Raw genomic sequence first — 27,082 nt, 5'->3', positions numbered from 1 at the left:
CCCAATTGAATTGTTCTGAATAATGACGTGTAAAACTTCAAAATATGCTTACTTATTTTTGTAGAATTTGACTTTCTAAAAAAAATTCTCTAAACTTTGCATTAGCGGAGCTGGATGAATCAAGTTCTAAGTACTTGGATTGCTTAGCAGGCGATCGAGATCGAGCTCTAGCTCGCCAAGAATTCTTCTTGGCGAGCCAAGCCAAGCTTGTGAAAATTACTAACCCGAACCGTACCTGGTGAGGGCTGGTCCCAGCATGGTCGCCCTTGGTGGCACTATACACGTACATGATCCAATCGGTGCGGGTGCCATTGGGAGCACGACCCTTGTAGAAAATCAACGTCTTTTTCATGCCAATATTCAAGCCGTCACAGGACCCGATGGAGCGGCCCTTACCGGTGCTTTTCCAGTAGCCAGCGGCGGTGGTCCATACCAGTTGCTTGGCTTCATCAAGCGGAAAGAGATTGACGTCATTTTTGACGCTCGAATTACTAGCAACGTTGCCGCTGGAATTGTGCTGATTTCTAGTAGATCGGAGCGAGTGGCTGAGAGACACGTGCGTCTGCGAGGGCCTGAGAGCACCATGTGTCAACCACGGCAAGAAGCTGGGATCCTCATGTGTTGACCACCCAGCCTCTGGCCCAGTGGGCTCCATATAGGCTTTTTCATCTTTTTGGTCCGGATTGAATAGATGGAGGATCCAGTTCGGCGTCAGTCCGGCAGAAGAAGAACCACTCCCGTTGGTCCGACTTTATGACCGACAACTCTACATTTAGCAAGGACATAAAAGGAAAATTAACAAAAAGGAAATTAACTTGTTTAAATAGAAAAAAGAATAAAAGAAAGTACCAGGCAAATTAACTTGTAAACGTCGACCTCGCCAATTATCTGGACCTCGGACTCACAGCCCTCGTTCTTCAACCTTAGGTAATGGTCTACGAGTTGCTCGTCGGAGGGGCTAAACTTGAAACCCAGAGGGAACGGTGCCGCTGAGTAAGCCGCCGTACCTTTCTCTTTTTTTCTCTTGGATCCAACAACCGTTGCCATCCTTTTTCCCTTCTGCTCAAGAAACAACAAGAGAGCTTTTTTCTTTGTGAGACGTGCATGAAATGGGACAATGGATAGAATCATGTATTATCATTGCAAGCTATCACTTAGCAATTTATGATCTTTATCAATTTACATGCTCTAAAAACAAATGCCAAATGCCAGTTTAATAAAAAGAGTAGCTCAATTTTCTCCAAACTTAATTTGATAGAAAACTTTACCACAATTTATTGACTTGAATGTTGTTTTTATTTATTTTTCAATGGTTAATTAGAAGATGCGACTGTCAAATTCTCGCAAAATGCTCCCAAACGCATATAGTAAAATTTTAGGGATAGAAGAGATTATGTTAATTTGCTGAAGCTGTAGCGCCCTCGACTTTACTAAGCAATAAGTAGAATTCTCTAAATTCTCATGTGACGCTACTACTTTTTCCTTACTAAATAACATATTCTATTATGTTTTTATTGAGTATGACGTGACAAAGTAACGGATTCTGTTATGTTTTTATTGGATATGATGTGACAAAGCAACAGATTCTGTTAAGTTACTTAACGGAAATTAATTTCAAAGAGTAAACAGTTATTTTGGTCTACTCTGAAGACCTATAAATTATTTTTTATACTACAGTAAGTGATTTATAATTTAGGCCAATTACATGAACCTATAAATTATTTTTTATACCACTAAGAGTGATTTGTAATTTACGCCAACCACATGGACCAAGTTTGCACAACAAACCAATCAATTTACTTTTTTCACGCAATAATATGAATTCTACTCTAGTGTTTACTCTTTTCAACCGAACATAGTCTTAGGTTTTTTTCATTATTTTACATTTTTGCTAAGGAATGATACTTAAATGCGGTTGGGTTCAAAGGAAAAAAGTAATTATCTCATTATTTATTTAATGTATAATGTTATAATTTAACTTCCATACCGTGAACAGAACACCTCAAAAGTGTCCCTGCTGCTGTACCTTTTGCATCTGGACCATCTGGTGGCCTTTGAGGTCTTGGAGGCTCTTATTGGGAATATGGGAAAAATTGGCAATCTCTGTGTAATTCTTCTTGAGTCAACAGCTAGGTAATGGGAGCCAGAAGCTCCATATCTTTTACACAGCATCGAGGTCCTGATCACCGTCTCTGTGTTTGTGATTTCGTTGATCTATAAAAGGTTAGTCTTCTTATCCTTTTATATAAACTATTTGGATTTGGAGGTTTATGCTAATAGTGCTCCAGCCTGTTAGAGAATTTGTATGCTTTTTTTTCTTTTTTTGATTCGGAAAAATCACGCAACTGAATGCACCTTGAGTGTTCAATCTGGCCTGGACTTGTGATCTTCTTTGTTAAACATGATCTGATCGTTTTGAGCGATCCAATATTGAGTGATTTTTTGTTTTCTCTCTTTTGTATGAAATGAAAGAACTTACGAAGTATGTACACCTCTCAAGAGTTGCAAAATAATAAGGATATAAAGGAAAAGGCAGTGGCTTTCGTATGTTGAATGAAGCCGAAGATACCATCTTAGAATGTGAGAGGATTGAATCAAAATGATAAAAGGACGAGGATTAAAGGACTAGGGATTGGAAGGCGGAAATTGTATGTTTACAAGAAACCAAATTGAATTTTGTTACTAGGGAAGTGGCAAGGAGCTTGTGGGGGTGTCAACACTTGGCTTGGTGTTTTCTAGGTTGAGAGGGGCTTCCAGAGGTTTTTGGCTAATGTGGATTGTGGGATAGGAAGATGGTGGATAAGTTGGATGATTGTGTGAGGAGATTTTCTATTGCATGTTCTTTTAGGTGCATTAGTGATAATTTTTGGTGGGAATTCGCGAGATTATATGGACCCAATAATGCTAATGACAGGAGATTGCTTTGGCACGAATTGGTTGGAGTAGTGAGTTGGTGGGAGAAACCTTAGTGCATTGAGGGAGATTTTAATGTCATTTGTTATCCAAGTGAGAGATCAGGTGATACCAATGTGTCCTTAGCTATGAGGGAGTTGTCAGATTTCATATTTGAACAAGGGCTCATGGACATCTCTCTTGTGGGCGGCAAATTCACATTGTCTTATAATCGTGATGATTAGTGTCAGTCAAGAATTGATAGATTTTTAGTTTCTTTTGATTGTGAAGAATAGTTTTCGGATGTAGTTTAGAGGAGACGTCCTTGACTCTTGCCATATAATTTTTCGTTGATGCAAGATTGTGGGGAGGAACTCGGTATTTCAAGTTTGAAAATATGTTGTTGACGTTGCGGGCTTCGTGGATCAAGTGAAAGAATGGTAGAAGTCTTATCACTTTCATGGTTCCCCTAGTTTTGTTTTGTGAGTAAGTTGATAGCTTATTTAAGAAAAAAAATGCTCATTAAATGGTGTAGGTCTCGTTTGGCAACACTCGTTAAGGACAACTTTTTGCTTTTTAGGAAAAAACCAAAAGCATTAACAAACATATCAAAACACAAAATACTCATACAATATTCAAAATTACTTTCATCTTTATGTCATATCACAACCAAAAAACAAAAAGTACCATCGAAAAAGTTTTACCAAATGAACTGTAATCTTTTGCTTGACCAAGGGTGCCCAAGGAAGAAAATATATTACATGTATCTGAGTTCTATTCTCTACTAAGAAATCCAGCCCCCCTCAACACCCAACCTTGTTGCCTGCCACTGCCACAATGCTATCTCAACTATCCCTTAGAAAAACATTTCTCAAATAAGATAGAGGTAGAATTATAAGAAAACATTGTCAACTCTTTTCCTACACATACAATTCCATCTTCCACAACACAACTTTCTAGCAATTATAAAGAAAAATCCAACTACATGTGACGCTTGACACACTGTCTTCTATCAGAGCAGAGGAGGCAACATAGTCAATATCTGAAGGTATTAAGCAATTGGGAACTAAGCACTCAATGACATAGTTGACACAAGAGTATGAGCATAGCAGAGAGAAAGCAGTTCAAGGATGCATCAACTTACAATTATGAGACCTGCATAGGGCAAAGCACAGACTAATTCCCATTAGGGAAAATCTCAAGCACACAGCAATCTTATATGTTGATTGGAACAAAAATGTCATCCAAGTAACTCAGACGGCCGCATCTCCACTTCAATGCTACCCACCAATTCCACTCACCCTTGATCTTCTTTAAATCTTTACTGGATACTTCCTCAATCAACAAGTGCTTAAGATTTGGACAATTATAGAAACTCAGCCATTCTAATCTTGGTGCAATGTGTAAACCACTAGAGATGCTAATTAATCCAGGCATGTAATGAAGCGAAATCCTCTTCAAATTCGGGAGAAAGTCAGAGGTTTTATGCTCAGCAGAAATTTCACAACTTACTAAAGTTTTAATGGAGGGACAATCTTCAACTGTAAGCTCTTCTAAATTATAGAGGTTATCAAGTAAACCTGTTGTGAAAATAGTGGTCAATTGGGGACATGTGCGCAATGTCAAGGACTTCAGAAGAGATAAACACTTTGGTTGTACTGGCCCCTTCCATATCCTCCTTAGATTCTTCATATAATATATGTAAAGGTATTCAAGTGATCCAAGAACAATTTTTTTAGAACCAAATGTTTTAGGTACAATTCCATTGCTGCCATCTTCTCTGTAAGCCTCTACTTCATCATCTTCTTCATGATCATCTGCTTCACTGTCTTCTTCTAGAGCATCTGCTTCACTATCTTCTTCGTGAACATCTGTTGCATCTATAATAACTTCAACCTCATTACATTCCCCTACAACACAACATTTTAGTTGCTTCATATTTCCAATACCAAAATCTGATAGCTTCTTAATAGTTGCATGCCGTTCCAAGAAAAATGCAGTTGAATATTGGAGTACCTTCTGAATCTCTCTAGGGACAGCCACACCATTTATGTATTTCAAACATCTCTCCCATTGTTCCAGCTCAAACTCAACATCGCCAGGGAGTCGAGACATAGTGCGCTTGACATGATAGCCAACAGTAAATCTGAAATTTGACAGTGATGGATGCACCCACATTGGGCTATTCAATAGAAAGTACCTCACAAGTTCTACTCTTGGAAAATAGAATTTAAGAGTGTTCAAACTCTCCAAGGTACATACTTCAGTAACAATATCTTCCACACATGCATTCCACCGTTTGTCATCTGGATTCATACTCAAATTTAACTCCTCTAAATGAGATAGTTGCAAAATTATGCCACCAGGAACCACTACATCTGATTGCATGGCTCTCCTACCATTACTCAGATATGTACAAAATGAAACTTCCAAGCATTTGAGATTAGTTAACTCCTTAATCTCGTTAGGTAAATCCATAATATCCGTCCCTTCAATATCAAGAACCTCAAGCCGCTTGAGTTCTCCAACTTTAGGCTACAATATCATGAAACGATGACAATCATTTAAAAACAGTCGTTTGAGGCTAACCAATCTGATAATGGACTCTGGCAAAGACTTGATACCAGTCCTGGATAAGTTCAGGATTTGGAGAGCAGGCATGTAATCAAAAAATGAGGGAGGAATCATTCTCAATTTATAGTTTCTTTGAAGGAACAATGTCGAGAGCACAGGGGACCTTGGATTCTTAGGTAAATCAGATAACTCATTGTCCATTAGGTAAATCTTTTTGGCATTGTTCCAATCCTCATCCTTTGGTGGCTCAGTTAATCCTAAACCACCCCACATGAGACATGATTGAAGTACCTCACGTTGAATAATTGTATCAGAGCATTTTTCCAAACCCATGGATAAGGTTTTCCTGTCCATATCTGAAGTTTCAGGTTCTATACCAATTTCTTCAATTTTATCTTGACCAAAAGCTTCAAATTCTACCCCAATTTTTTCACCAAAATTCGATTTCATGTCAATTGCTTCAACCTCAAAGACCATTCTTTGAGATTCCGAAGTTATTCGTTTTTCAATTCCTTCCTCTGCCGGAAAGTGTGGAATAGGTTCCGTTGAAGTTCCTGCAATTAAAAAAAAAAAAAAATCATTGTGAATTCTCTAAGAGTCTGTTTCAAGTGGTTTTTTTAAAAACTTCTCTACATTTAAGAAAGAGAATGATATTTAAGAAAACTGATGTTAGTGCTAAGGTCAAAGCCATCCAATATAAAATTGTCTTAACTAATGAATATGATCAAATCAATTCCTTTCTTCTCTATTGTTAGTGCTACGGTCATTCATTACATTTGTCATTTAATTTTATCGTCACATATATCTCATTTGAACTCGAAGCATTGGTGGCGAAGTAATTAAACAAATCAGATGTATGGAGCTATGGGTTAATTGGCCCAAACGTTCTCTCTCTCTCAAGACAAGCCAGGTTCATACACTGCTATGGGAGGAGGGAGCTTTGGAGGCCCTATCCTCCCCCCTTCCCCTTCCTCCCCCTTCCCCTCTCCTCTCTTTTTCCTTACTGCCCCCTCCCCTTCTTGTCTCTTCTAAAATGCAAACCGCCTCTTCGGAGGCCCTATCGAACACCCTTTGTGTTTTATTCTTCTTCAACAGATTCATCGTCTCCTCCTCTACCGTCAACCGTCCATTCACTGCCCTCTCCAGCCATCCCCAACCTCAGATCCGTCCCCTTCTTAAAATTTTGGGATTTGATTTTGTCTTTTTTTTCCAAAATCAGATAAGTCCATTTCAAAAAGCTCCAGCCCTGCACGCGCCACACTTCTGGGCCTCATCGCTACAAGACACCGCCAACCCCACCTTCATCCGGCCACCACACGCCGAAGCGTGTTCAACACGTGCCGACGCATGAAGGCTGGTTTCATCCGCTCCGCCACCTCCCACCGGTCTCCTGAAGCCATCTGCTGCATCCCGACATCCACTGCTAGAGGGTGGTCTTCACGTGACGGCGTGTGGCTCACATGCTCTAGTCACCAATCGTGACCTTGCCGCCTTCCTCTGCCTCGCCCTCCACTGATGCTGCTATTTTTGTGTATTTTTTTAGTTTTCTTGTTTTGCTCTTTTAGTGCTCAGATTCAATTTGTTTCAATGTTGGTTTCACTACTGTGTTTCTCTGCTATTGTTAACAGAAGTCTCTCAGTTACAATTGTGGTTCTTAGATTCTCTAAGTGTAAGATTATCCATGTTGCCACCACGTGTCTCTCGTCTTTTGCTGTATCTGGTGAAGTCTTTGCTGTGCTTCTAGCATCGCAAGACTGAATTTATGATTTTTCAATTTTGTTTGTTACTTGCTTTATCTGTAATGCACTTTTTTGTGCACGGTGTGTAATTAGTTGGGCCGCTTCAAACTTTGTGTTTGGAAGCATTAATGACTGGTCTCCCATTCTCTTTTCCTTTCGAATCAATAATGAAAATAACCCTCATTTATAACCATTTCCCTATTTGAATATGATCAAAGCCTACAGTAGCTAAATAGAAAAAGAAGGATTCATGCAACCAATTAATTGAGTGAACGCTTAATCATAAAGTCGAAATTTTGAAGAAGTCGTTGGTTAGCTAATAATAGCTGTCACATATTTACGATGAGAAATATTAAGGGTATTAAACTTTTTTATTAAAAAATAAGTATTAAATTGATGTAAAACTTATTTATTGATATTTGTAATTTTTTTTATTAATTATTTTAATCATCTTCAATAAACTTTACACCAATTTAGTATCCATAGCATTTTTTGTTTACAATTGTTGAAACTTTTCAAATTCATATAGTTTAACATAATCCATTGGCATGGATTTATGAGCCTTTTTTTGCTACATTTCCCGACACAAACATTGAAATGTTTTTGGAAGATTTTTCCGTCAGACAATCCTTTCTCCTTTTCATGTTTTAATTTTTAATTTTATTTATTTATTTTTTTAATTTTACATTAACAAATAATTTTGTTTATTTTCATTTAAAATTCTTTTTATCTTTATTTTATATCAATCTATTTCTTTTAAAAACAAATTTGCCAAACAACATTTTAACACAAAAACATGTAAAGGCATTATGAACATTTTTAGACCTCCAAACATGAGTCATGTTTCCTGAACAGTGGCTAGACAATCTAACTCATATTAAATTTAATGGTTAAATGCTCATTACTCCTTGTGACTTAAAAACTTTATATTTTTCTTATATCAGTTTCAATTTATCTCGTAGATGGTACATTGCTTGTAGCTAAAAACAGAAATAGTACTTCCATCTATAAAATTGATGAAAGTCTGTGTCAACCCAATAAAATACTGGCACGTGACGATGTGTAGTATTAAAAATTAAAAATATAAAAACTAATAACTAAAAAACTGAAAATATTAAAATATAAATGGGGTGACCGGCCACCCCATTTTGGCTAAGGAGTTGGTTCGGCCACCCTAAAAAGCAAAATTGGGGTGATCGAAATCACCCCTATAGGCTTTGGGGGTGGCTCAGCTACTCTCATTTGGCATGGTGGTAGTTTTGGCTACCCCTAAGGGACCGACCCTAGATTTATTATTATTATTATTATTATTATTATTATTATTATTATTATTATTTTGGCCTTTCGGAGTGGTCGAAATCACCCACATAGGCCTTGGGGGTGGTTCGGCTACTCCTGTTTGGCATAGTGGTAGTTTTGGCTACCCCTAAGAGACCGACCCTAGATTTTATTATTATTATTATTATTTTGGTCTTTTGGGAGTGGCCAAACCACTCCAATGGCCATGAGGGTGGCCAAAACCACCCCTAGCTTAATGGGTAAGGTCTATGGGGGTAGTTTCGACTACCCCATTTTGCTTTTTGGGGTCGCTTTGGCTACCCCTTGGCCCCTTTTTTTTTTTTTTTTTTTTTTTATTATTATTTTATTATTATTATTATTATTAAGTTGTTTAATTAGTTTAATTATTTTTTAGTTTTTTTTTTTAAATTTTAATTTTTAATATTGCATATCTGCCATTTTTTTTTATTGGGTTGATGTGGACTTTCATCAATTTAATAGACGGATTTTGAATAAAAGTATCATTTCTGTTTTTAGCCATAAGCGAAGTACCATCTATGATATAAATTGAGGATCGGGATCCCCAGCAATAGCTGGGAAATTGCCCAACAAAAATGGCTGAAATTCTAGCCATTGAATTTCATCCAATGGTCTATAATTTGCCACATGTCCCTTTAATTAAAAAATACTAAAATATTATTTAAGATTTGAAAAGAAAATATGAAAGAAAATAATAAAAAAATAAAAAATTATAAAAAAAAGTATGGGGTGGCCGGCCACCCCATCTGAGACATGGGGGTGGCTGAACTCAAAAAAGAAATTTTTGGGTTTGGCCATAAGGGGTGGCCGAACCACCCCCTGGGGCCTTAGGAGGTGGCTTCGGCCACCCCCAAGGATTTGTTGGGGGTGGCTTCGTTGGGTTTGGCCTTAGGGGGTGGCCGAACCACCTCCTAGGGCCATATGGGTGGCTCCGGCCACCCCCAACCGGTCCTTGGGGGTGGCTTCAGGACCCAGGGGGTGGTTCGAGCACCCCCATGGGGCCAAACCCCAAAAAAGAAAAAATAAAATAAAATAAAATAAAAAGGGTTTGGCCTAAGGGGTGGCCGGCCACCCCCTATACTTTTTTTATAATTTTTTATTTTTTTATTATTTTGTTTTATATTTTCTTTTTAAAACTTAAATAATATTTTAATATTTTTTTAATTAAAGGGACATATGGCAAATTATAGACCATTTGATGAAATTTAATGGCTAGGATTTCAGCCATTTTTGATGGGCAATGGCTGGGGATCCCGATCCATAAATTGAAACTAAGGTAGGAAAAAAAAAAAAAAAAAACTTTAAGCCACATGTACTAAAAAGGTGTTTAACCCTAAATTTAATGCCACAAATTTTCAATTGCCCAAAAAGTGCCAACACATATCTTTTGCTAAAAAGCATGGATACCCAAAACAGTATCGGATTCTATACCATTTGACAAGGACACAACAATAAGTTTTTGGGGAATCTTGATTTATCCTTTGTAATATTTTATCCATCCTTTTTTGAGTTTTTTTTAGTTTAACAGAACAATTTTTCGTTTGACACAATTTCTAAAAACTTCCAAACTTAATTTCAAACACGACCATGTCAGTCATGTATGGTCCATACCTTCCCATTGCTGCACTGGATCCACAGTAAGATCCGATGGGTCAGCAAAAGAGCAAGTGTGGAATATTTTATCGTCCTCGGTATCAGCGAACCGTTCCTTTTTAAACAAATGATGCAGAGGAAAGGTATCCTGCATAATGTGAAAGGGAGAACGTATTAAATTGAAAAGATAAATCCAAGAATGTGATAAAAAAACAATCTAAGTATATATTAATAACAATGTGAAAAAGGTAAACGGTGATTGATGTAATGTGACAAGTCTACAGTTATTTTAAGGAGGCATGTTGCGAAATTATTTTTTTTTTTTGCAAATTGAATGGATTAATTATTAGATTTGAAAACTCATACAAGTTTCATACAAATTTAATAACAAATTCATCCATTATTTATGGAGATAGTTAAAATAATAAATTTTATCATTTCTCTATTTTAAGAGACAAATTAGAGAAAAAGATTACTTAGAGAGGAAAAGTGAGAAATAATGGAACAAACACCATCGGACACCATCACTCTACTAAATACTATTCATCTCATTTTTTCAAAAAAATAAACATCAAAATATTCTCATTTTTTATATTATATGATGGAAAGTGTTAAAAGTAATTAATGATTAAGAAATTAAATTTATCTCTTCTTATCGACCTAGGCTCATGAAAAAAGTAGCGAAAAACCAACTTAAAAAACCCATATTATAGTTTCTAGCAGCTTCATTTTGAAATTTGGTACCCGAAAAATATACATTTTTTTCTGAAGTATACTGGAGCACCAAATATAGTAATTTTGCCAAATATAGTAATATTCAGAATGGAATTTCAAAACGGAATTCCAAGGAAGCCTCGTCAGACCAAACTCTAAAAGTCAAACTACACCAATTTGATATTAATACGAGTAAAGCGATTCTTTGTGTCCATTTATAACATGATATATTGTATTTGATTTTTTTTTTTTTTTTTTTTTAATTTGATATGATCACATAAGGGAGAGACAAAATTCAAACTATTCACTTTCATTTCATGAGGCATGACTCTCAACCGATTAAACTATCCCTTAAGAACTATTTTTCTTTTTCTTTTTTTGTTCTTTTTTTTTTTTTTATAAAGTGATTGACGAATTCACTTAAAATATATTAATATAAAACACTAACTGGTTGAAATGAGTGGGTTTGATCATTGATGTCAAAACTTTAGGGAACAGAATAGCTAGTTTCAGGGCTATTAAAATTCAATACTAATTATATTAAAAAAAAAAAAAAAAAACTACTCAACATTTTTAAGTATTTATTGCTCCCCACATTCTTGTTTACCTGTCACATTCGCATCCATTTATTTTTTTAAGGGGAAATTATCTTTTGTCTTCATGAATTATAACGCCTTGACATTTTTTCTCTATGAACTGCTAATTGTGCTACTTTGCCCCCATGAATTACCATTTTCTGCCCAAAACCCCATTCCGTCAGTCAAAATCGTTAACTCAGACGGTCAAAGTGACAATGCGTTGTAGTTTATGGGAACAAAGTAACAATGTGTTGTAATTCATAAGGGTAAAGTGACGCAAAAATGACGGGTTGACTGTTTGAGTTAATGGCTTTGACTGACGGAATGAGATTTTGGGCACAAAATGGTAATTCTTGGAGACAAAGTAGTACAGTTGACAGTTCATAGGGAGAAAGTGCCAAGACGTTAAAATTCATGGGGGCAAAAGATAGTTTCCCTTTTTTTAAAAAAAGTTAGAAATAAAATAACAGAGAAAATACTAAAAGATTTACACTTGAGCATAAAGCTTCAAATTCTACCTCAATTTCTTCATTTTTTTCACCAGAATTCGATTTCATCTCAAATGCTTCAACCCCAAGTACCTCTCCTTGAGACTCAGTTATTCGTTTTTTAATTCCTTCCTCTGCAAAAAATGCTTTCGGTATAGATTCTGCAATAATTAAAAAAAGAAAAAAGAAAATATTCAAAAAAGATGCAGTGGAAATACAATAATAGAAGTCAAAGAAGAGGAAAGTTTCAATAATTTAAACACATGATTTTAATTTCACTGTAGTGGAAATTACCAACGGGCCGCCTTGCTTAACACTGTAAACACCAGCAAACTTTGCTGTGCAACTTCACCTTAAGACTTAGCAATACCATACGCATAGTGGTAAGAGATAGACTCCCTAAAGCCCCTTATACACAGCACGCCAAATAAATCACAGACTTCCCTATGTGACTCAATGAACTGTGGAAGCTTCTGAAAAAGCTCAGCAAGTTCCTTATTCTGATGGAGAGTGACAAGAAGTGTAGTCTGTAGTTCAAATTTCATCTTCAGCTTAAGATTAATTAGCAAGCAAAATAACCCAATCCAAAGTTAACCCGTGATTATCTCCAACTAAAGTTAGACAATAAGAAGAAAATAAAATTTCTTCGAACTGAGATAAGAATCCAAAACCTTTGTAATTGGACACAAACTGCTTAGAACTGGGGTAAAGGGGCTGAGATTTTATTCTGCGCATGTTGTGTCCAGCAATGCGTCTCCTGCAGCTTCTCTTCAACTCATCAAACTCCCCCAGGGAATGGAATCTATAGTACTTGAAAAACCCAAATGATTGAACAAAAATTTCTTATACATAATCAAGAGAAAAATTACAGACCCAGCAATAGAATTGAGACAAATTCCTTGCCAATCAAAAGCATGCCTCTGATATCATACCTGCTACATTGTTGGCAGAACCGCTGCTCTATGCCCCCTACAATCGCCACTGGGATCTTGGAGTGGCGTTCGCAAACCCTGTGGCGCCGATGATATGCTTTGCACATATTGAGGTCTGCCTTGCATCCATCAACTAAGCATGAAAATTTTTGAGTGCCACTGAGCACACGTGTCCTTTTCGATGGCACTGAAGGCGATGACACCATTGTTGAGCCCTCTTGGTCCTTCAACCCATCTATTACTCAAGTATTGGTTTATACTGTTATAAAAAATAAAAGATAAAAAAAAAAATTAAAAAAAGAGAGTATTGGTTTATACCTTTCAACACTGCTTCACTAGCAAGATCCGATACGCCAATATAAGAGGAATTGGTAGTAATAATAGAGGAGCCAGTGTGGTGTATTTTTTCCCCCTTGATATCACCTAGCCATTCGTTTTGAAGCAAACGACACAGAACAAAGTCATCCTGCATAACGTGAAAGCTAGGGAGAATGAATAAAGGCTCCGTTTTTTTTTTTTTTTTTTTTTTTTTAGTGTAAAATGATTTTTTGTATTTTCGGATATTTGGTGCGACAAAAAAATAATAGTCAACAGAAAATATTTTCGGTTTGACCAAAAATATTTCTTTAATTTTAAGAAAAATGTTTCAATTTTTGAAAATGTAAACCATTTTCTAAGTTTAAGCATGCCACGACCCGACCAAGACACCGCTGTTGGGACTCAGTTTAGACTCGATCGGGACTTACCGGGACTCAACTAGGACCTAACCGAAATAACGTTAGGACTAATTTAAGACACCACCGAGACCCGATTAGAACACTATCAGGACTCGGTTATGACAACATTGAGACCTAGTTGGGACATTTTTGTAATTTAAAGTTTAATATGATTCAATGAAAAAATATTAAAAAAAATTTGTGATTTTTTGTAAGCTCCATCCATTTTTTAGGAAAACATTTTTTCATCAAAACAAATGGAGCCTAAATTTGATGTCAAAACGTCATGGAATATAATAACTAGTTTCAGTGCTATTAAAATTCAATACCAATTAGAAAACAAGCCGTAAGAGCAAAATGCGAAATTAAAACATTATGTGAGAGCATAAAGTTATTTAATTTTTAAAATTAAAACTTTAAAATTCACATGGTTTATTGCCTCACATGGTTTATTGAGAACCACGTTAATCATTGAATATATCTTAAGGTCAATGTGAGTAAAGTTACATTTCTTTTAGTCCTGTATATAGATAATATTTTGCTTGCAAGCACTAATTTAGTTTTGCTACATAAAGTTCCTCTCACTAAAGTTTTGAGAGAGATTCAGAATGAAGAACTATGAATCTTCAGTAGCATCTATTATTAAAGGGGATAATTTCCCAAAATGTATTGAAACAAAGGCAGATGAAAAATATTCTATATGTATGCACAGGTCTACATTAGACCTGACATTGAAATAGCAGTTGGACTATTGGGTCAATATAGTATTGTGGAATATGCAATGAACCAAGAACTACAGTTTAACCTAAAGATACACTTACCATTTGGTGGTGTTTATTCAGGTTTGATTTTTGCTAAATATGTAGATAGTAAATAATCGACTTTAGTACATATATTTTCTTATTGTTAAAATGCTATATATTGAAGATGCAGTAAGCAGAATACATTTGCTACATCTACTATGAAAGCAAAAGCATTACATGCTGTGAATTTGTTACACATGCATTATAGTTGAGACATTTTTGTTAAAGGTCTCAAGATTGTCGATTTTGTAGTTAGACCCATAAAGATCTTATGAGTTAATTCTACTGCAGTTATCTTTTTTAAGAATAAATTGAGTAGTAACAGAAGTATGTATATCGACATAAAGTATCACTATGAAAGATAACATTAAGTAACAATAAGTGTCTATTGAGCATATAAGTATTGAATTAATGATTGCGGATCCCATAATTAAAGGTTTACCGGTAAAGAAAGTATAAAATCATATGAAATATATGAGATTCATTAATTCATTTGTACTTAGTTTCTCTTTAATTGGTCTATAGACGTAAAGGTAATGTTATAAAGATTTTTGTGCGCATATATATTATTCTTATCTGTGGGGATAAAATTAAAGTTGGACCCGGATGACTTATAGGAAGTTCATTCATAAAGTACATTATCCATAAAGTATTCATTTAAGGAGGTATTGCACATTGTGATATATAGAAAGGACGACTTATCATATAAAAGCTTTACCGCCATGATTTGTGTGTAGTATTCCTTGAGTTAGGACTAATTTAGGACACCGCCGAGACCCGATTAGAACACTGTCGGGACTCAGTTATGACAACATCGAGACCTAGTTGGGACATTTTTGTAATTTAAAGTTTAACATGATTCAATGATCAAAAAATATTATTCAAAAAAAAAAAATTGTGATTTTTTGTACGCTCCAAACACCGAAAAATCATTTTTTAGGAAAACATTTTTTCATCAAAACAAATGGAGCCTAAATAAATTTGATGTCAAAACGTCATGGAATATAATTATAACTAGTTTCAGTGCCATTAAAATTCAATACCAATTAGAAAACAAGGTAAGAGTAAAATGCGAAATTAAAACATTATGTGAGAGCAGAAAGAAGCTAGAACGGTACGTCGGTACCTGGTAAAAGCAAAGTTTGGAGGATCATGGAGGACTGGTCCCAACAAAGCATTTATTTTTAAAAAAGTTAAAAATAAATTAAAACATTTATTTTTTAAAAAGTTAAAAATAAAATAACAGAGAAAATACTAAAAGATTTACGTACACTTACATTAATTACAAAACAAGGTAAAAGCAAAATGTGAAAGCAGAAAGAAGAATCGTACCTGGTGAGGGCTGGTCCCAACAAAGCCCCCCTTGGTGGCACTATACTCGTGCATGATCCAGTCGGTGCGCGTGCATTTGGGAGCACGGCCCATGTAGAAAACCAAGGTCTTCTTCGTACCAATCAAGTCATCACAGGACAACCTGCTGGACTGGATGGAGCGGTCCTTACCGGTGGACTTCCAGTAGCCCTCGGGGGTGGCCCTATTTCGACGTGAGGGTACCTTGGCGTCACGCCGGCAGCGGCAGAAGAAGAACCACTCCCGTTGGTCCCACTTAATGACCGACAAATCTAAAATTTTGCAAAAACATAACACAATTAATTAGCATGTTTCATGCCCCACCCACACAGCAAAATTAACAACAAGGAAATTAACTCGCTTGTTTAAAGCTAGAGAAGAGAATATATACCAGGCAAATCCCAGGGCTCATGGTCGAAAAAGTCTACTTCGCCAATTATCTGGACCTCGGACTCACGGCCCTCGTTCTTCAATTTCAGGTAGTGGAATACAAGTTGCTCGTCCGTGGGGTTAAACTGGAAACCTAGAGGGAGCGATGCCGTTGAGTACGCTTTCGTTCCTTTCTCTTCTTTCCTCTCGGATCCAACAACCGTTGCCATCCTTTTTCCCTTCCGCTCAAGAAACAACAACAACTTTTTCCTTTTTTGCTCGCAGTTCGCAAGGGGCAAGGCAATCTTCCACTCTGCACTCACATAATATTCATTTCTTATTACTGTATCGTACCAAAATGATCTTCTCCTTTTCAAAGGAAGGATAAAATAGAGCAAAACAAGAAGCTAAAATAATCTTAAAAATTGGAAAAGACTATTTTACCCTTGTACTAGCCGGTTCAGAACCATTGTCATGGAAATGGAGAGGAATCTCATTCCTTTTTATAAAAAGGCAAAGAAAAAGTGCACCACAAATTCTGCAGTCGGCAAATATCCCTCCAAAACCTTATCTTTTTTATTTTTTCTGGACAAATGCAAGAAAGTGGGTACTCAACTCAGAGAAATAACAAAAAAACCAAACCATTGTTGGAAATGATTTTGATGGTGCAAACCATATTAATCCGAAATTGCAGGAGAAAAAACCTAAAAACTACTGGAATGATTTTAGATGTACCATCCATCCCACATGATTCTTGGCGCGTTTCATAATTGTGTTTGATCAGAAAAAATAAAAAGGACTAGTTTAAAAAATATAATAAATAATTATATTCCACGTATATCAAGCTGATAGGTGTAAGTGGAATGCATCCCCAAAAAAGGATTAGGCAAAACAAGAGGGTAAAATATAATTAAAACAATTGAAAAACCATTTTCTCCTCCTATATATTGTACCAAACCTTTCTCTTCTTTTTCCTCTTTTTGGCCTTGATTTGAGGATATGTCGATTGTGCTCCTCATTTTTCTTTTCATCTTTTTGGTGTTGTTTGTGTATGAGAAATGTTTTATTTATTTATTATTATTATTTTAACGAGATTTTTATTTTTATTTTATTATTATTTTTTTATTCAAACGTCTGTATATTTTTGTTGAGTTTGCATGTTTCATTCACTATTAATTTTTCTTTTTAATTTAAGAATGAATGGAGCATGTCAACTTAATAAAGAATGTATGCAAAATTAACGCTAAATGCAATAAAATATTTGTCTAAGATATGTCAGTTGTGCACTTCTAGATCGTCATCTCTTTTTTTTTTTAAAGGCAATTTCTTTAGTTCGCATTTGGCTTCTTCCTTTTTATTAGTATGCCGTTGATGAGTTGGTCCAACTCACACAAATTGTCTCCTGCATTAATGGTAAGTTTCAATTCCGCCAATTAAATCCAAGTCGTCCACTCCTTATCCCCGAAACGGATTAGGCAAAAAGATGGGACAAAGTTGTTCTAATTTAAAAAAAATAGAACAATTTTGTTCTTAAATTTTACACATTTTTGTCTAATTGAAATTGAGAGGATCCTAATCCACTCAAATATCTTTAAATAAGCATCTTTTAATTTTATCCGTTTGATTTCCTAGATTAATCGTGACCCTTAATTTTATCTCAATTACTCACTTGAACATGTTCTCCCATATTGCACCATTAGATTTGTCTATACCCCATCTAAACAGTTAAACCCTCATTAACCCATCCGACATAATTTCCTTTTAAATTGGGTTTGAAGAAGTTTCTACAAACTAATTTATAAAAATTACATGTTTTACTTTTCATGTGAAGAGCATATATATATTTTAATTGTAATGACAACGTTGAAATAAATTTTATTTAAAAAACACGCAAAAATTTTATTCATAAAGCACTATAATCAGTAACCGTAACTAATCTAGATGGTTATCTAATTATCAAGTTGCAGTTAATCCTAATTATTCGGTTATCCGTTTAGTGGTTGATTTAGTTATTAGCCATTAATAATCGCCCTCTTGTACATGAATAGATGTAGCTATTCGAACACCTCTACGTGAGAAAAGTTGTGCTACTTACCGTAGAAGATTTGAAGAACTCATTCAACCCCCTCCCCGGCCCTCGGACCATAGCGCCTCCACAGTAGCCAACAAAAGAAGCGGCCACATGAAGCTAGCTTGTAAGCTCTAAAGCAGTCATTAGCATAACATATGGTATCGTTGAATTTATAAAAAAAAATAATGTATAACATATCTTACTATATATAAGTGTTTCTTATAGCATTTCCAAAAGAATAGCTAGATCTTTAATAATAGTTAAATCTTTATATGTGTTTTTTCATTTTCAAGGCAATTTAATTTTCTTTTCGTAGTGTAAATCTATTTACTATTTACACTATAAACTTTATTTATTATTTTTTGTTTCTTATTCTTTTTATTTTTACACTCTTTTCTATACAAAATAATATTTTAAAAAAATAAATAGTAAAATAAAGAATATATTAAAGTATATATAGAAAAATGAATAACTAAAATAAAAATTTATATAATTTTTTTAATAATTATTTTGACTATTTTTACAAAAGAAGAAGAATATATATATATTTTTTTTGAACCAACAAATTCATCTTCATTCAAATGGAACATGTCAATAAATTGACAGAGCCGAAGCTCTACAAACATAGAGCACTAAGCTCTAAATTAATTACATTAGAAATACTATCTGGGACTTCCTCAAACCAGATTTTATCTTCCTCCTTTTTGGTAGCAACTTTTGCAAGCCCATGAGCTGCATGGTTTGCTTCTCTTGGAATATGGTGGATAGTCCAACTCCTCAAAGTTCTCAGAACTTCTTTTATATCTTCCACTATATGCCCATAACTCGCTCCATTCAACTCCATACTTGTAATGGCCTTAACAATTATCATTGAGTCACCCTCCAACTCTACTGAAGGTAGCCCAAGATCTTTACATAAATCCATTGCATGACAGGCCGCAATAGCTTCTGCTGTAGTAGGTTCAAAGGCCCCTTTAATACTTTTGCTTTGCACTGCACACACCTGTCCTAAATGAACCCTGATAACCACACCAACTCCCATACATGGTAGTCTAGGATTAATCCCTGCATCCCAATTCACCTTGTAAGCTCCCAACATTGGTGGTCTCCACCATTGCCTAGATACTTCACATATCACCTCATCAGATTGGGACTTCTTATTTGCCAGTTGATACTGTTGGAGTAAATCTCCAGCTGCATAAAAAATTTTATTTGGGTGTGAAAACTCCTTCCCATATATCACATCATTCCTCCTTTGCCATATACCCTTTGCTATTAAAGCAAACACCGCCAGATTCTCTTCTTCACACCGTTCAATTAAGTATTCCATCACAGCCATAAAATTATCCCCCACACACCGGCTCTTTTGTATTTTCCTATCCCCAGCACCCCATACATCCTGCGCAGCTGGATAGTCCCATAAAGCATGAGTCACAGTTTCTACCTCTTGTTTGCAGAACTCGCACACATCTTCCAAAAGGACACCTCGTTTTTTAAGATTTGCCTTTGTAGGAAGAATCTCATTACATGCCTGTGACGACCCGCTTAATAAAACATGACTAAAAATTTTTCTTTTAAAAGCAAGCATTACCCACAATAAAGCAGATTGTCACAGTGGCATGGCAATACCGCAGTATGCCACGAACCCATGCATTAACCTGATTGACAGTTTAATATGCCACACAGAGCTATATGCATCATCAATGATTCATCAGAGTTCATATCTTTGCAGCGGAATATAAATAACATTACACTTACATAACACATTAGAGCTAACTAATACATCTATGTGAATAAAGTCTTACATACAAAATAATGGCTATACAAAGGTGTCACATGCGACACGAGCCATATACCAAATGCCAACATCTAAGCATATCCTTGAATGCTCTAACAAAGAGGACTAATAACTAGTCCAACAAAATCAACTCTCGACGCATCTAGGCCTCAAAAATCGTGGCCCAAATACATGGCAACAGGATCCACATCTACCATCTCTGTACCTGCATCCACAACATCGTCTGCACCATGGGAATCACCACCACCCATGATGCAGGCGGATTTCATGAGCCCGCCGTCTCCATAAAATAGAGACGCTCAGCAGTATAGAACTCACTGGGCTTTCCAAAAGAGTTGTCATTAGAAAACATACTTGCAAATTATATGGCTTAACAATAAATCATTTTGAAAGTCATCATGCAACATCTAGCCATAACGTTATACATATGTCATCATGCATCATCTAGCAATAACGGTATACATATGTTATCATGCATCATCTAGCCATAAAAGTATACATATGCGTCCGTCCCATACCAGTCACATATGCATACTAATACGTCTAGCATAAAAATCACACAAAACCAATCATCATCATCATACAATCATATGTTATGCGTGCTCATGCTCATGCAACATCATCTTCTCATATCATCCATACATATACATATATAACATCATCTCCTCATAACATCCGTCATGCATATATACATAACATAACATCATCTCCTCATAACATCCATACATATACATATACATAACGTAACATCATCTCCTCATAACATCCGCCTGGCATATACATATATAACATCATCTCCTCATAACATCCACCATGCATATACATATATAACATCATCTCCTTCATAACATCCGCCATGCATATACATATATAACATCATCTCCTCATAACATCCACCATACATATACATATATAACATCATCTCCTCATAACATCCGTCATGCATATATACATAACATAACATCATCTCCTCATACATTCGCCATACATATACATATATAACATCATCTCCTTCACAACATCGCCATGCATATTTACATAACATAACATCATCTCCTCATACATTCGCCATACATATACATATATAACATCATCTCCTTCATAACATCCGCCATGCATATATACATAACATAACATCATCTCCTCATGCATTCGCCATGCATATATATATACATAATATAACATCATCTTGTGCCATTTCCATCATGAGGCCAACCCTTCGGTAGGAGACTTGTCATCGCTACCGGGGGGCCGTCTTGTTGTTTTTCGTTATACATGAGGCCAGCTCTACGGTAGTGAGACGATACTCAATCACCACTGGAGTTGAACCCCGTTCCCGTTATGCATGGGCCAGCTCTACGGTAGTGAGACCATACTCAATCACTACCGGAGTTGAACCCCGTTTCCATTATGCATGGGCCAGCTCTACGGTAGTGAGACCATACTCAATCACTACCGGAGTTGAACCCAGTTTCCGTTTCATTACTCATGTCATGTTCATGCTTATGTCAATAAATCCTTGAACTCATATGCTATCATAACTCATATCATAAAATCATAGAATCATGTCATAAACTATGCCAACCATCACAATACTCATAACAACATAATCATTACATTATCTTGTAAACTCATAAAAGCTCATAAAAACATCGCATCAAACATTCATCCAACACTTCTCATAGAACATCATTAAATATTTATATAATCACAAAACACCTTGTATCAATCATTCATCTAAAACATCTTTATACTTTAAAACATAGTATATTTTTGCCCAGTAAGTAAAATACTTACCTTGTAGCCAACAAATGACTCACGACTCAAGTAATCCTTTCGAAGTGCTCCATCAATCCGATTACCCATACCACACATTGGAAGACTAGATGTAGTCCTAAGCCTCCAATATCACATTACACGCCCAACAACAATCTATGGCTGGAAATTCCATTTTCGTTCCTTACTTTCTTCTTCTTCTTCTTCTTCTTCTTCTTTCTTCCTTTTTGGACTGCAGCTTCTCTCTCTCATTCGGTCTCATTCTCTCTCTCTCTCTCAATCTGCAGCTCTCTCTCTCTCTAGCTCGTTCTCTCTCTCTCCTAGTCGGTGTGGTGTGCGTACGTGAGAAGAGGGGAAGGAGAGAAGAGAAAGAAAAGAAAGAAGAGAGGAAAGAAAGAAAGAATGGGCTGCTGCACGTGAGTTTGGGAGAGGGGAGAAATAAATGGGATAAGGGGATAAGGTATATCCTACAAGCCAATGGTAGCCCGACACGTGGCATGTTAGATTTCCTTTTTATTTTAAAGCCACATCTTTTTAAAATTGCTAGATTACCCCACAACATATTAATTCTATCTTTTTTTTTGTTCTCTTTTATTCCCCACACTTCTTTTATTTACTCTAGCTACAGCTTACCATTAATCTATTTTATTTATTAATCATTCTCATATATATCTCAATTATGATAAAGTCATTATTATTATATTAGTTATTCTAATTGATCTCATGCGCTATTTATCTCATTAATTAAATCTGATTACTATGAGGCTATTAATAATAAACTTAATTATTTTCTCGGGTCTTACATTATTCCATCACAGCCATAAAATTATCCCCCACACACCGGCTCTTTTGTATTTTCCTATCCCCAGCACCCCATACATCCTGCGCAGCTGGATAGTCCCATAAAGCATGAGTCACAGTTTCTACCTCTTGTTTGCAGAACTCGCACACATCTTCCAAAAGGACATCTCGTTTTTTAAGATTTGCCTTTGTAGGAAGAATCTCATTACATGCCCGCCACAAGAAAACTTTTGCATTGTTTGGTATCCCTAAACTCCAGATTATCTTCCAAACAGAACCACAACCACGCATATTCGAACTCTCCCCCTTCACTGAAAGTTGTCTCCCCTTCTCCAAGTGGTAAGCAGACTTCACAGTAAATTCCCCTGTTGTTGTTGCTTGCCAAATTAATTTGTCTTGTCTTTGATAACGACTAAGAGGTAGACCACTGATAATTGTCGCTTCCTCCTTCTCAAATACTCTATTAATAAGTCCCAAGTCCCATGTACCTGAGTTAGAATCTATTAAAATTCTTACCTTAGCATCTTCTGGTAATATACGGCATTGGGATTGGACTTTGAACGAACTTGAGCATGGGATCCACTTATCCCTCCATACAGACACCTCATTCCCATCACCAATTCTCCATAGTAAACCAGCTTGTAATAGATCCTTTGCTGACAGAAGACTCCTCCAAGCATAAGATGGCCTACCACCTAGTTTAGCTCCCAAAAATGACCCCCAGTGATAGTATTTATCCTTAATGATACTGGCAGCCAAACTGTCCAGATTTTTCAGCAGTCGCCAACACTGTTTTGCAAGGAGGGCTTTATTGAAACAAGTGAGATCTCTACCCCATTCCTCCTTTTGATTTAGCTAGCCCCATTTTTTCCCAGCTCATCCAGTGGATCTTCCTCTCATTCTCCTTATGTCCCTACCAAAACCTTTGCATCATCTTGTTTATCTCCTTACAAATCTCTTTTGGGAGGAGAAAAATACTCATGCTATATGTAGGAATAGCTTGGACCACCGCCTTCAGTAGTATTTCCTTTCCGGCCTTCGATAAGAATTTTACCTTCCAATCAGTGACTCTCTTCTTCACTCGATCTATTATGCCATGAAACTCCCGAATGCGAGACTTTCCCACCAATGCCGGAAGCCCGAGATATGTGTCATATCGTTGTGTAATTGGAACCCCTAACACATGTAGAATCGAATCCCGATCCACTTGAGGAGTATTTCTACTGAAGAAGATAACTGTTTTGTCTTTGTTTAATCTCTGACCAGATGCTTTTTCATAAATACCCAATACCTCAACCAGATTATGCCACTCATTTCTGTTGACCTTACAAAATATCAAGCTGTCGTCCGCAAAGAACAAGTGGTTGAGTCTCATCCCCTTAAAGGAGGTAGGAACTCCCCTTAATAGACCTTGTATCTCTGCCTGTTGAAATTGGGCACTTAACACCTCTGCACACAATATGAAAAGATATGGAGAAATAGGATCCCCTTGTCGAATTCCCCTTGCAGGCTGAAAATTTCCAGTAGGTGTTCCATTCACAATAATAGAATAACTGACACTTGTGACACACTTCATAATCAACTCTACCCATTTATTAGCAAATCCTAATTTTTGCATCACCTTCTCAAGAAAAACCCACTCCACCCGGTCGTAGGCTTTACTCATATCAAGCTTCAATGCCATATATCCCTCTTTTCCCCATATCCTAGAATGCATAGTATGAAGAGTTTCGTATGCTGCTAAAACATTATCTGATATAAGTCTATCCGGGATAAAAGCAGATTGGTTTCTCGAAATAATTAAAGGTAAAACCACCTTCAACCGGTTCGCTAAAACCTTTGAAATAATTTTGTACAGCACATTGCATAAGCTAATTGGTCAAAACTCCGTAACTTTAGAAGGCATATTTTTGTTGGGAACAAGCACAATATGTGTAGCATTAACCATAGGTTCAATATAGCCAGACTGGAAATTTTTTTTGACTATTGAACATACCTCAGTGCCAACCACAGCCCATTGTTCTTGATAAAAACAAGCCGGAAAACCATCCGGTCCAGGTGACTTTAGCGGCGCCATTTGGGTTAGAGCCTGGCTTACTTCTTCTGACCGTATATCTTGCAAGAGTTACTGGTTCATTTCTGGAGTCACCTTCGCAGCTACTGCATTCAAACATTCCTCAAAACCCGAAGGAGATGAGGTTTGAAACATGTCCTGGAAATAGCTCAAAAAAGCCCCTTCAATTGCTTCTGGCGTAGAGTGCATAGTCCCCTCTACATCAGTAATTCTTTCTATCGTATTTACCCTCTGTCGCTGATTAGCACACTCATGGAAAAATTTAGAATTTTTATCCCCATGCTCCAACCAAGCCTCCTTAGCCCTTTGACGCCATTTTGTTTCATCTTGTTCCATAAGCTCATTTACTTCCCCTTGAATCCCTCTAATCAGCCCCAGATCCTATACCCCCTCTTCTTCTTGGAGACCACGAAGTTGCTTTGTTTTACGGTCAATGAGCTCATCATTAGGATTTTGATTTTCTTTGGCACACTCAGTTAGGGACTGTCTACTACTTTCCAGCTTCTCTAGAACATTCCTCCAATCATCCACCGGTTTATCTTTCACCCTCCATACTCTTCTTATAATTTCCTTTTGAGCTGTATTCTTTTGCCATGCAGCCTCATATCTGAAACGTTTTCTCCTACTCCTTCTCCTCATGGTTTGACAATGAAAAGAGAAAAATAATGGGGCATGATCAGAATTTCGTGATGCTAAAACCTCCATCAGCTTTGCTGGATACCGATTCTGCCATTCCATATTTGCCATAGCGCGATCAAGCCTCTCCATTATAAACTGGGCACCCTCCCTTTTATTACACCAAGTGAACTTTGGCCCAGTAAAACCAAGGTCCATTAACCTACAGTACTCCACTATTTCTTGAAACTCTTCCATTTGTCTTCTTGATTTTCTACTTTCCCCAAATTTTTCAGATTCCTCCAGTATATCATTAAAATCCCCCATACAAAGCCATGCAGAGGGTGAGAAAGACCTGATTTTCTTTTCTTTTACACACATCCGGATGCCCATAAAATCCAGTAAAAGTCCACTCTTGCCCATTTTGCTCAGTAACTACAGTAGCATTTATATGCCTTCTACTATAGTTTTGAATGGTAACCACGATATTTTCCTTCCATAACAACGCCAAGCCACCACTTCGCCCCACACTATTCACCACAAACACATTCCCAAATCCTAACCTTGCCTTTAAAATCTCCATTCGATAAGCTTGTAATTTAGTTTCCATTAAAAAAACTAAATTGGGTTTATTTTCCTTTACCAATCGGCAAAGATCACGAACTGTCCGTTGGTTCCTAAGCCCCCGGCAATTCCAGCTCAGTATACTCATAATTCCTGGCGGGGCTGTACATCAGCCACCGCCTGTTCAGATGTGATAGCAATCTCCCCATTCACCTTCCCTTTTTTTGCATAACTCCTCTTCCCTGCTCCCTTCTCCCTATATTCAGATTTTCGCTTCCTCAGAACTAACTCTGGCTGTGAACTTTGTTGCTGAGTCACTTTCGCATTAAGTCTAGCACGTTTCTTCCAAGTTGGGGTATTCTGGTCCTTCCTTATATTTTTATTTTCTACTCCTTCAACCTTTCCTATATTGTCCCTCACAGTTACATCAACAAACCCACTATGCTTAATCAACCCATTGTATGGTTCCACATTCACAGAAACCGGCCCAGATATTGTTCCAAAATATTTAGGAGAGTAATCCATCAGGATATTCTCCTCATTCAAACCACGTGTAATATCTCCTTCCTTCACACCCTCTGTTTTTTTTTGAACTGCTCGCACGGTTATTTTCTTCATCCCCCATCAGCCCTATTTCCGCATCTTTAGCATGTACAGCACACGTTGGACCATCCTGCATGGATTCTCCTTGATTCATGCGACGTGTTTCAGTTTCGGAACAGTTCCCTTTGCTAAAGTCCTCCGATTTCTCTGACGATCTATACCCTCCACCGCCAAAGAACTCCCTATCTCCAGAGTCTGCAGGGAATTCCTCCGCCTTAGAGTTCCTCCGGGGCTCTTCTGCACGAAGCAACACCCCCCACGGTTTCATCTCCCCTTCCGTGCTCATCCTCCTAGGCCTTGCTTCTGGACACCCTTTATCTCCATGCACTATCCACCCACAATTAAAGCAAAATATTGGAAGCTTTTCATATTTGAATGACACCCAAGATGACTTCCCTGATAATTCCAGCGCCCTCCCTCGCTCAAGTGGCTTTGTTAAGTCAATGGATACCCATACTCGGAGACATCTACCCCACCCAACACCCTCGCCCGCCACATCAACATCCTCTAATGCACCAAAAGATTCGCCTATTTTCTTCCCCACTCTTTTAGTCATACAAAAAGAGGCATGTCATGTACCTGTACCCAAAAAGGTGAGTGTTGAAAGGCCATCAGAGATGGGGAGATGCTGCCATCAAACTCATTAAGCACCAAAATTTGGCGATCAAACGACCATGGCCTCCCTTCCATCACCCTCCTTTTGTCTGCTTCCATC

General features: G+C 36.9%; 1 protein-coding gene, 2 long non-coding RNA genes and 1 other non-coding gene across 5 annotated transcripts; 1 reads left to right on the top strand and 3 right to left on the bottom strand.

Moving 5' to 3' along the window:
* The first annotated feature begins 2,023 nt into the window (after positions 1-2,023).
* On the top strand, positions 2,024-7,396 carry LOC148586093 (uncharacterized). The gene is made up of 2 exons (XR_015912009.1): positions 2,024-2,223; positions 6,686-7,396. It is a non-coding gene; the product is annotated as an uncharacterized LOC148586093 (long non-coding RNA).
* On the bottom strand, positions 3,628-16,395 carry LOC132177175 (uncharacterized). The gene is made up of 8 exons (XR_015912006.1): positions 16,088-16,395; positions 15,679-15,968; positions 13,146-13,293; positions 12,828-13,062; positions 12,567-12,697; positions 11,899-12,056; positions 10,134-10,263; positions 3,628-6,020 (listed from the first exon to the last, which is right to left on the bottom strand). It is a non-coding gene; the product is annotated as an uncharacterized LOC132177175 (transcript).
* A 3,347-nt stretch (positions 16,396-19,742) lies between these two features.
* LOC132164810 (uncharacterized) lies at positions 19,743-22,203 on the bottom strand. Of its 2 annotated transcripts, none has more exons than XR_015912008.1 (2): positions 21,732-22,203; positions 19,743-20,251 (listed from the first exon to the last, which is right to left on the bottom strand). It is a non-coding gene; the product is annotated as an uncharacterized LOC132164810 (long non-coding RNA). The 2 variants fall into 2 exon arrangements; XR_015912007.1 differs by having other exon boundaries at positions 19,836-20,157.
* Positions 22,204-22,514: 311 nt separating this feature from the next.
* LOC148586092 (uncharacterized) lies at positions 22,515-24,588 on the bottom strand. Its single transcript, XM_088515257.1, has 3 exons — positions 24,508-24,588; positions 23,566-24,348; positions 22,515-23,300 (listed from the first exon to the last, which is right to left on the bottom strand). Exons 1-3 carry the CDS (start codon positions 24,586-24,588, stop codon positions 22,515-22,517), a joined length of 1,650 nt encoding a protein of 549 aa, XP_088371383.1.
* Positions 24,589-27,082: the final 2,494 nt, after the last annotated feature.

The sequence above is a fragment of the Corylus avellana genome, chromosome 4 (genome assembly GCF_965113065.1).
Source record: "Corylus avellana chromosome 4, dhCorAvel1.hap1.2, whole genome shotgun sequence".
NCBI classification, from domain to species: domain Eukaryota; kingdom Viridiplantae; phylum Streptophyta; class Magnoliopsida; order Fagales; family Betulaceae; genus Corylus; species Corylus avellana.
The sequence above is the reverse complement of the archived record's forward strand: the minus strand, read 5'-3'. Positions and strand labels throughout refer to the sequence as shown.

Coding starts and splice junctions, on each gene's coding strand:
- LOC148586092 (XM_088515257.1), bottom strand. CDS start 24,588: ATGGCGCCGCTAAAGTCACCTGGACCGGATGGTTTTCCGGCTTGTTTT. Junction 24,349..24,507: donor GGGCTGTGGTTGGCACTGAG/GTATGTTCAATA, acceptor ATTATTTCAAAG/GTTTTAGCGAACCGGTTGAA. Junction 23,301..23,565: donor AGAGAGTCACTGATTGGAAG/GTAAAATTCTTA, acceptor CTTGCAAAACAG/TGTTGGCGACTGCTGAAAAA.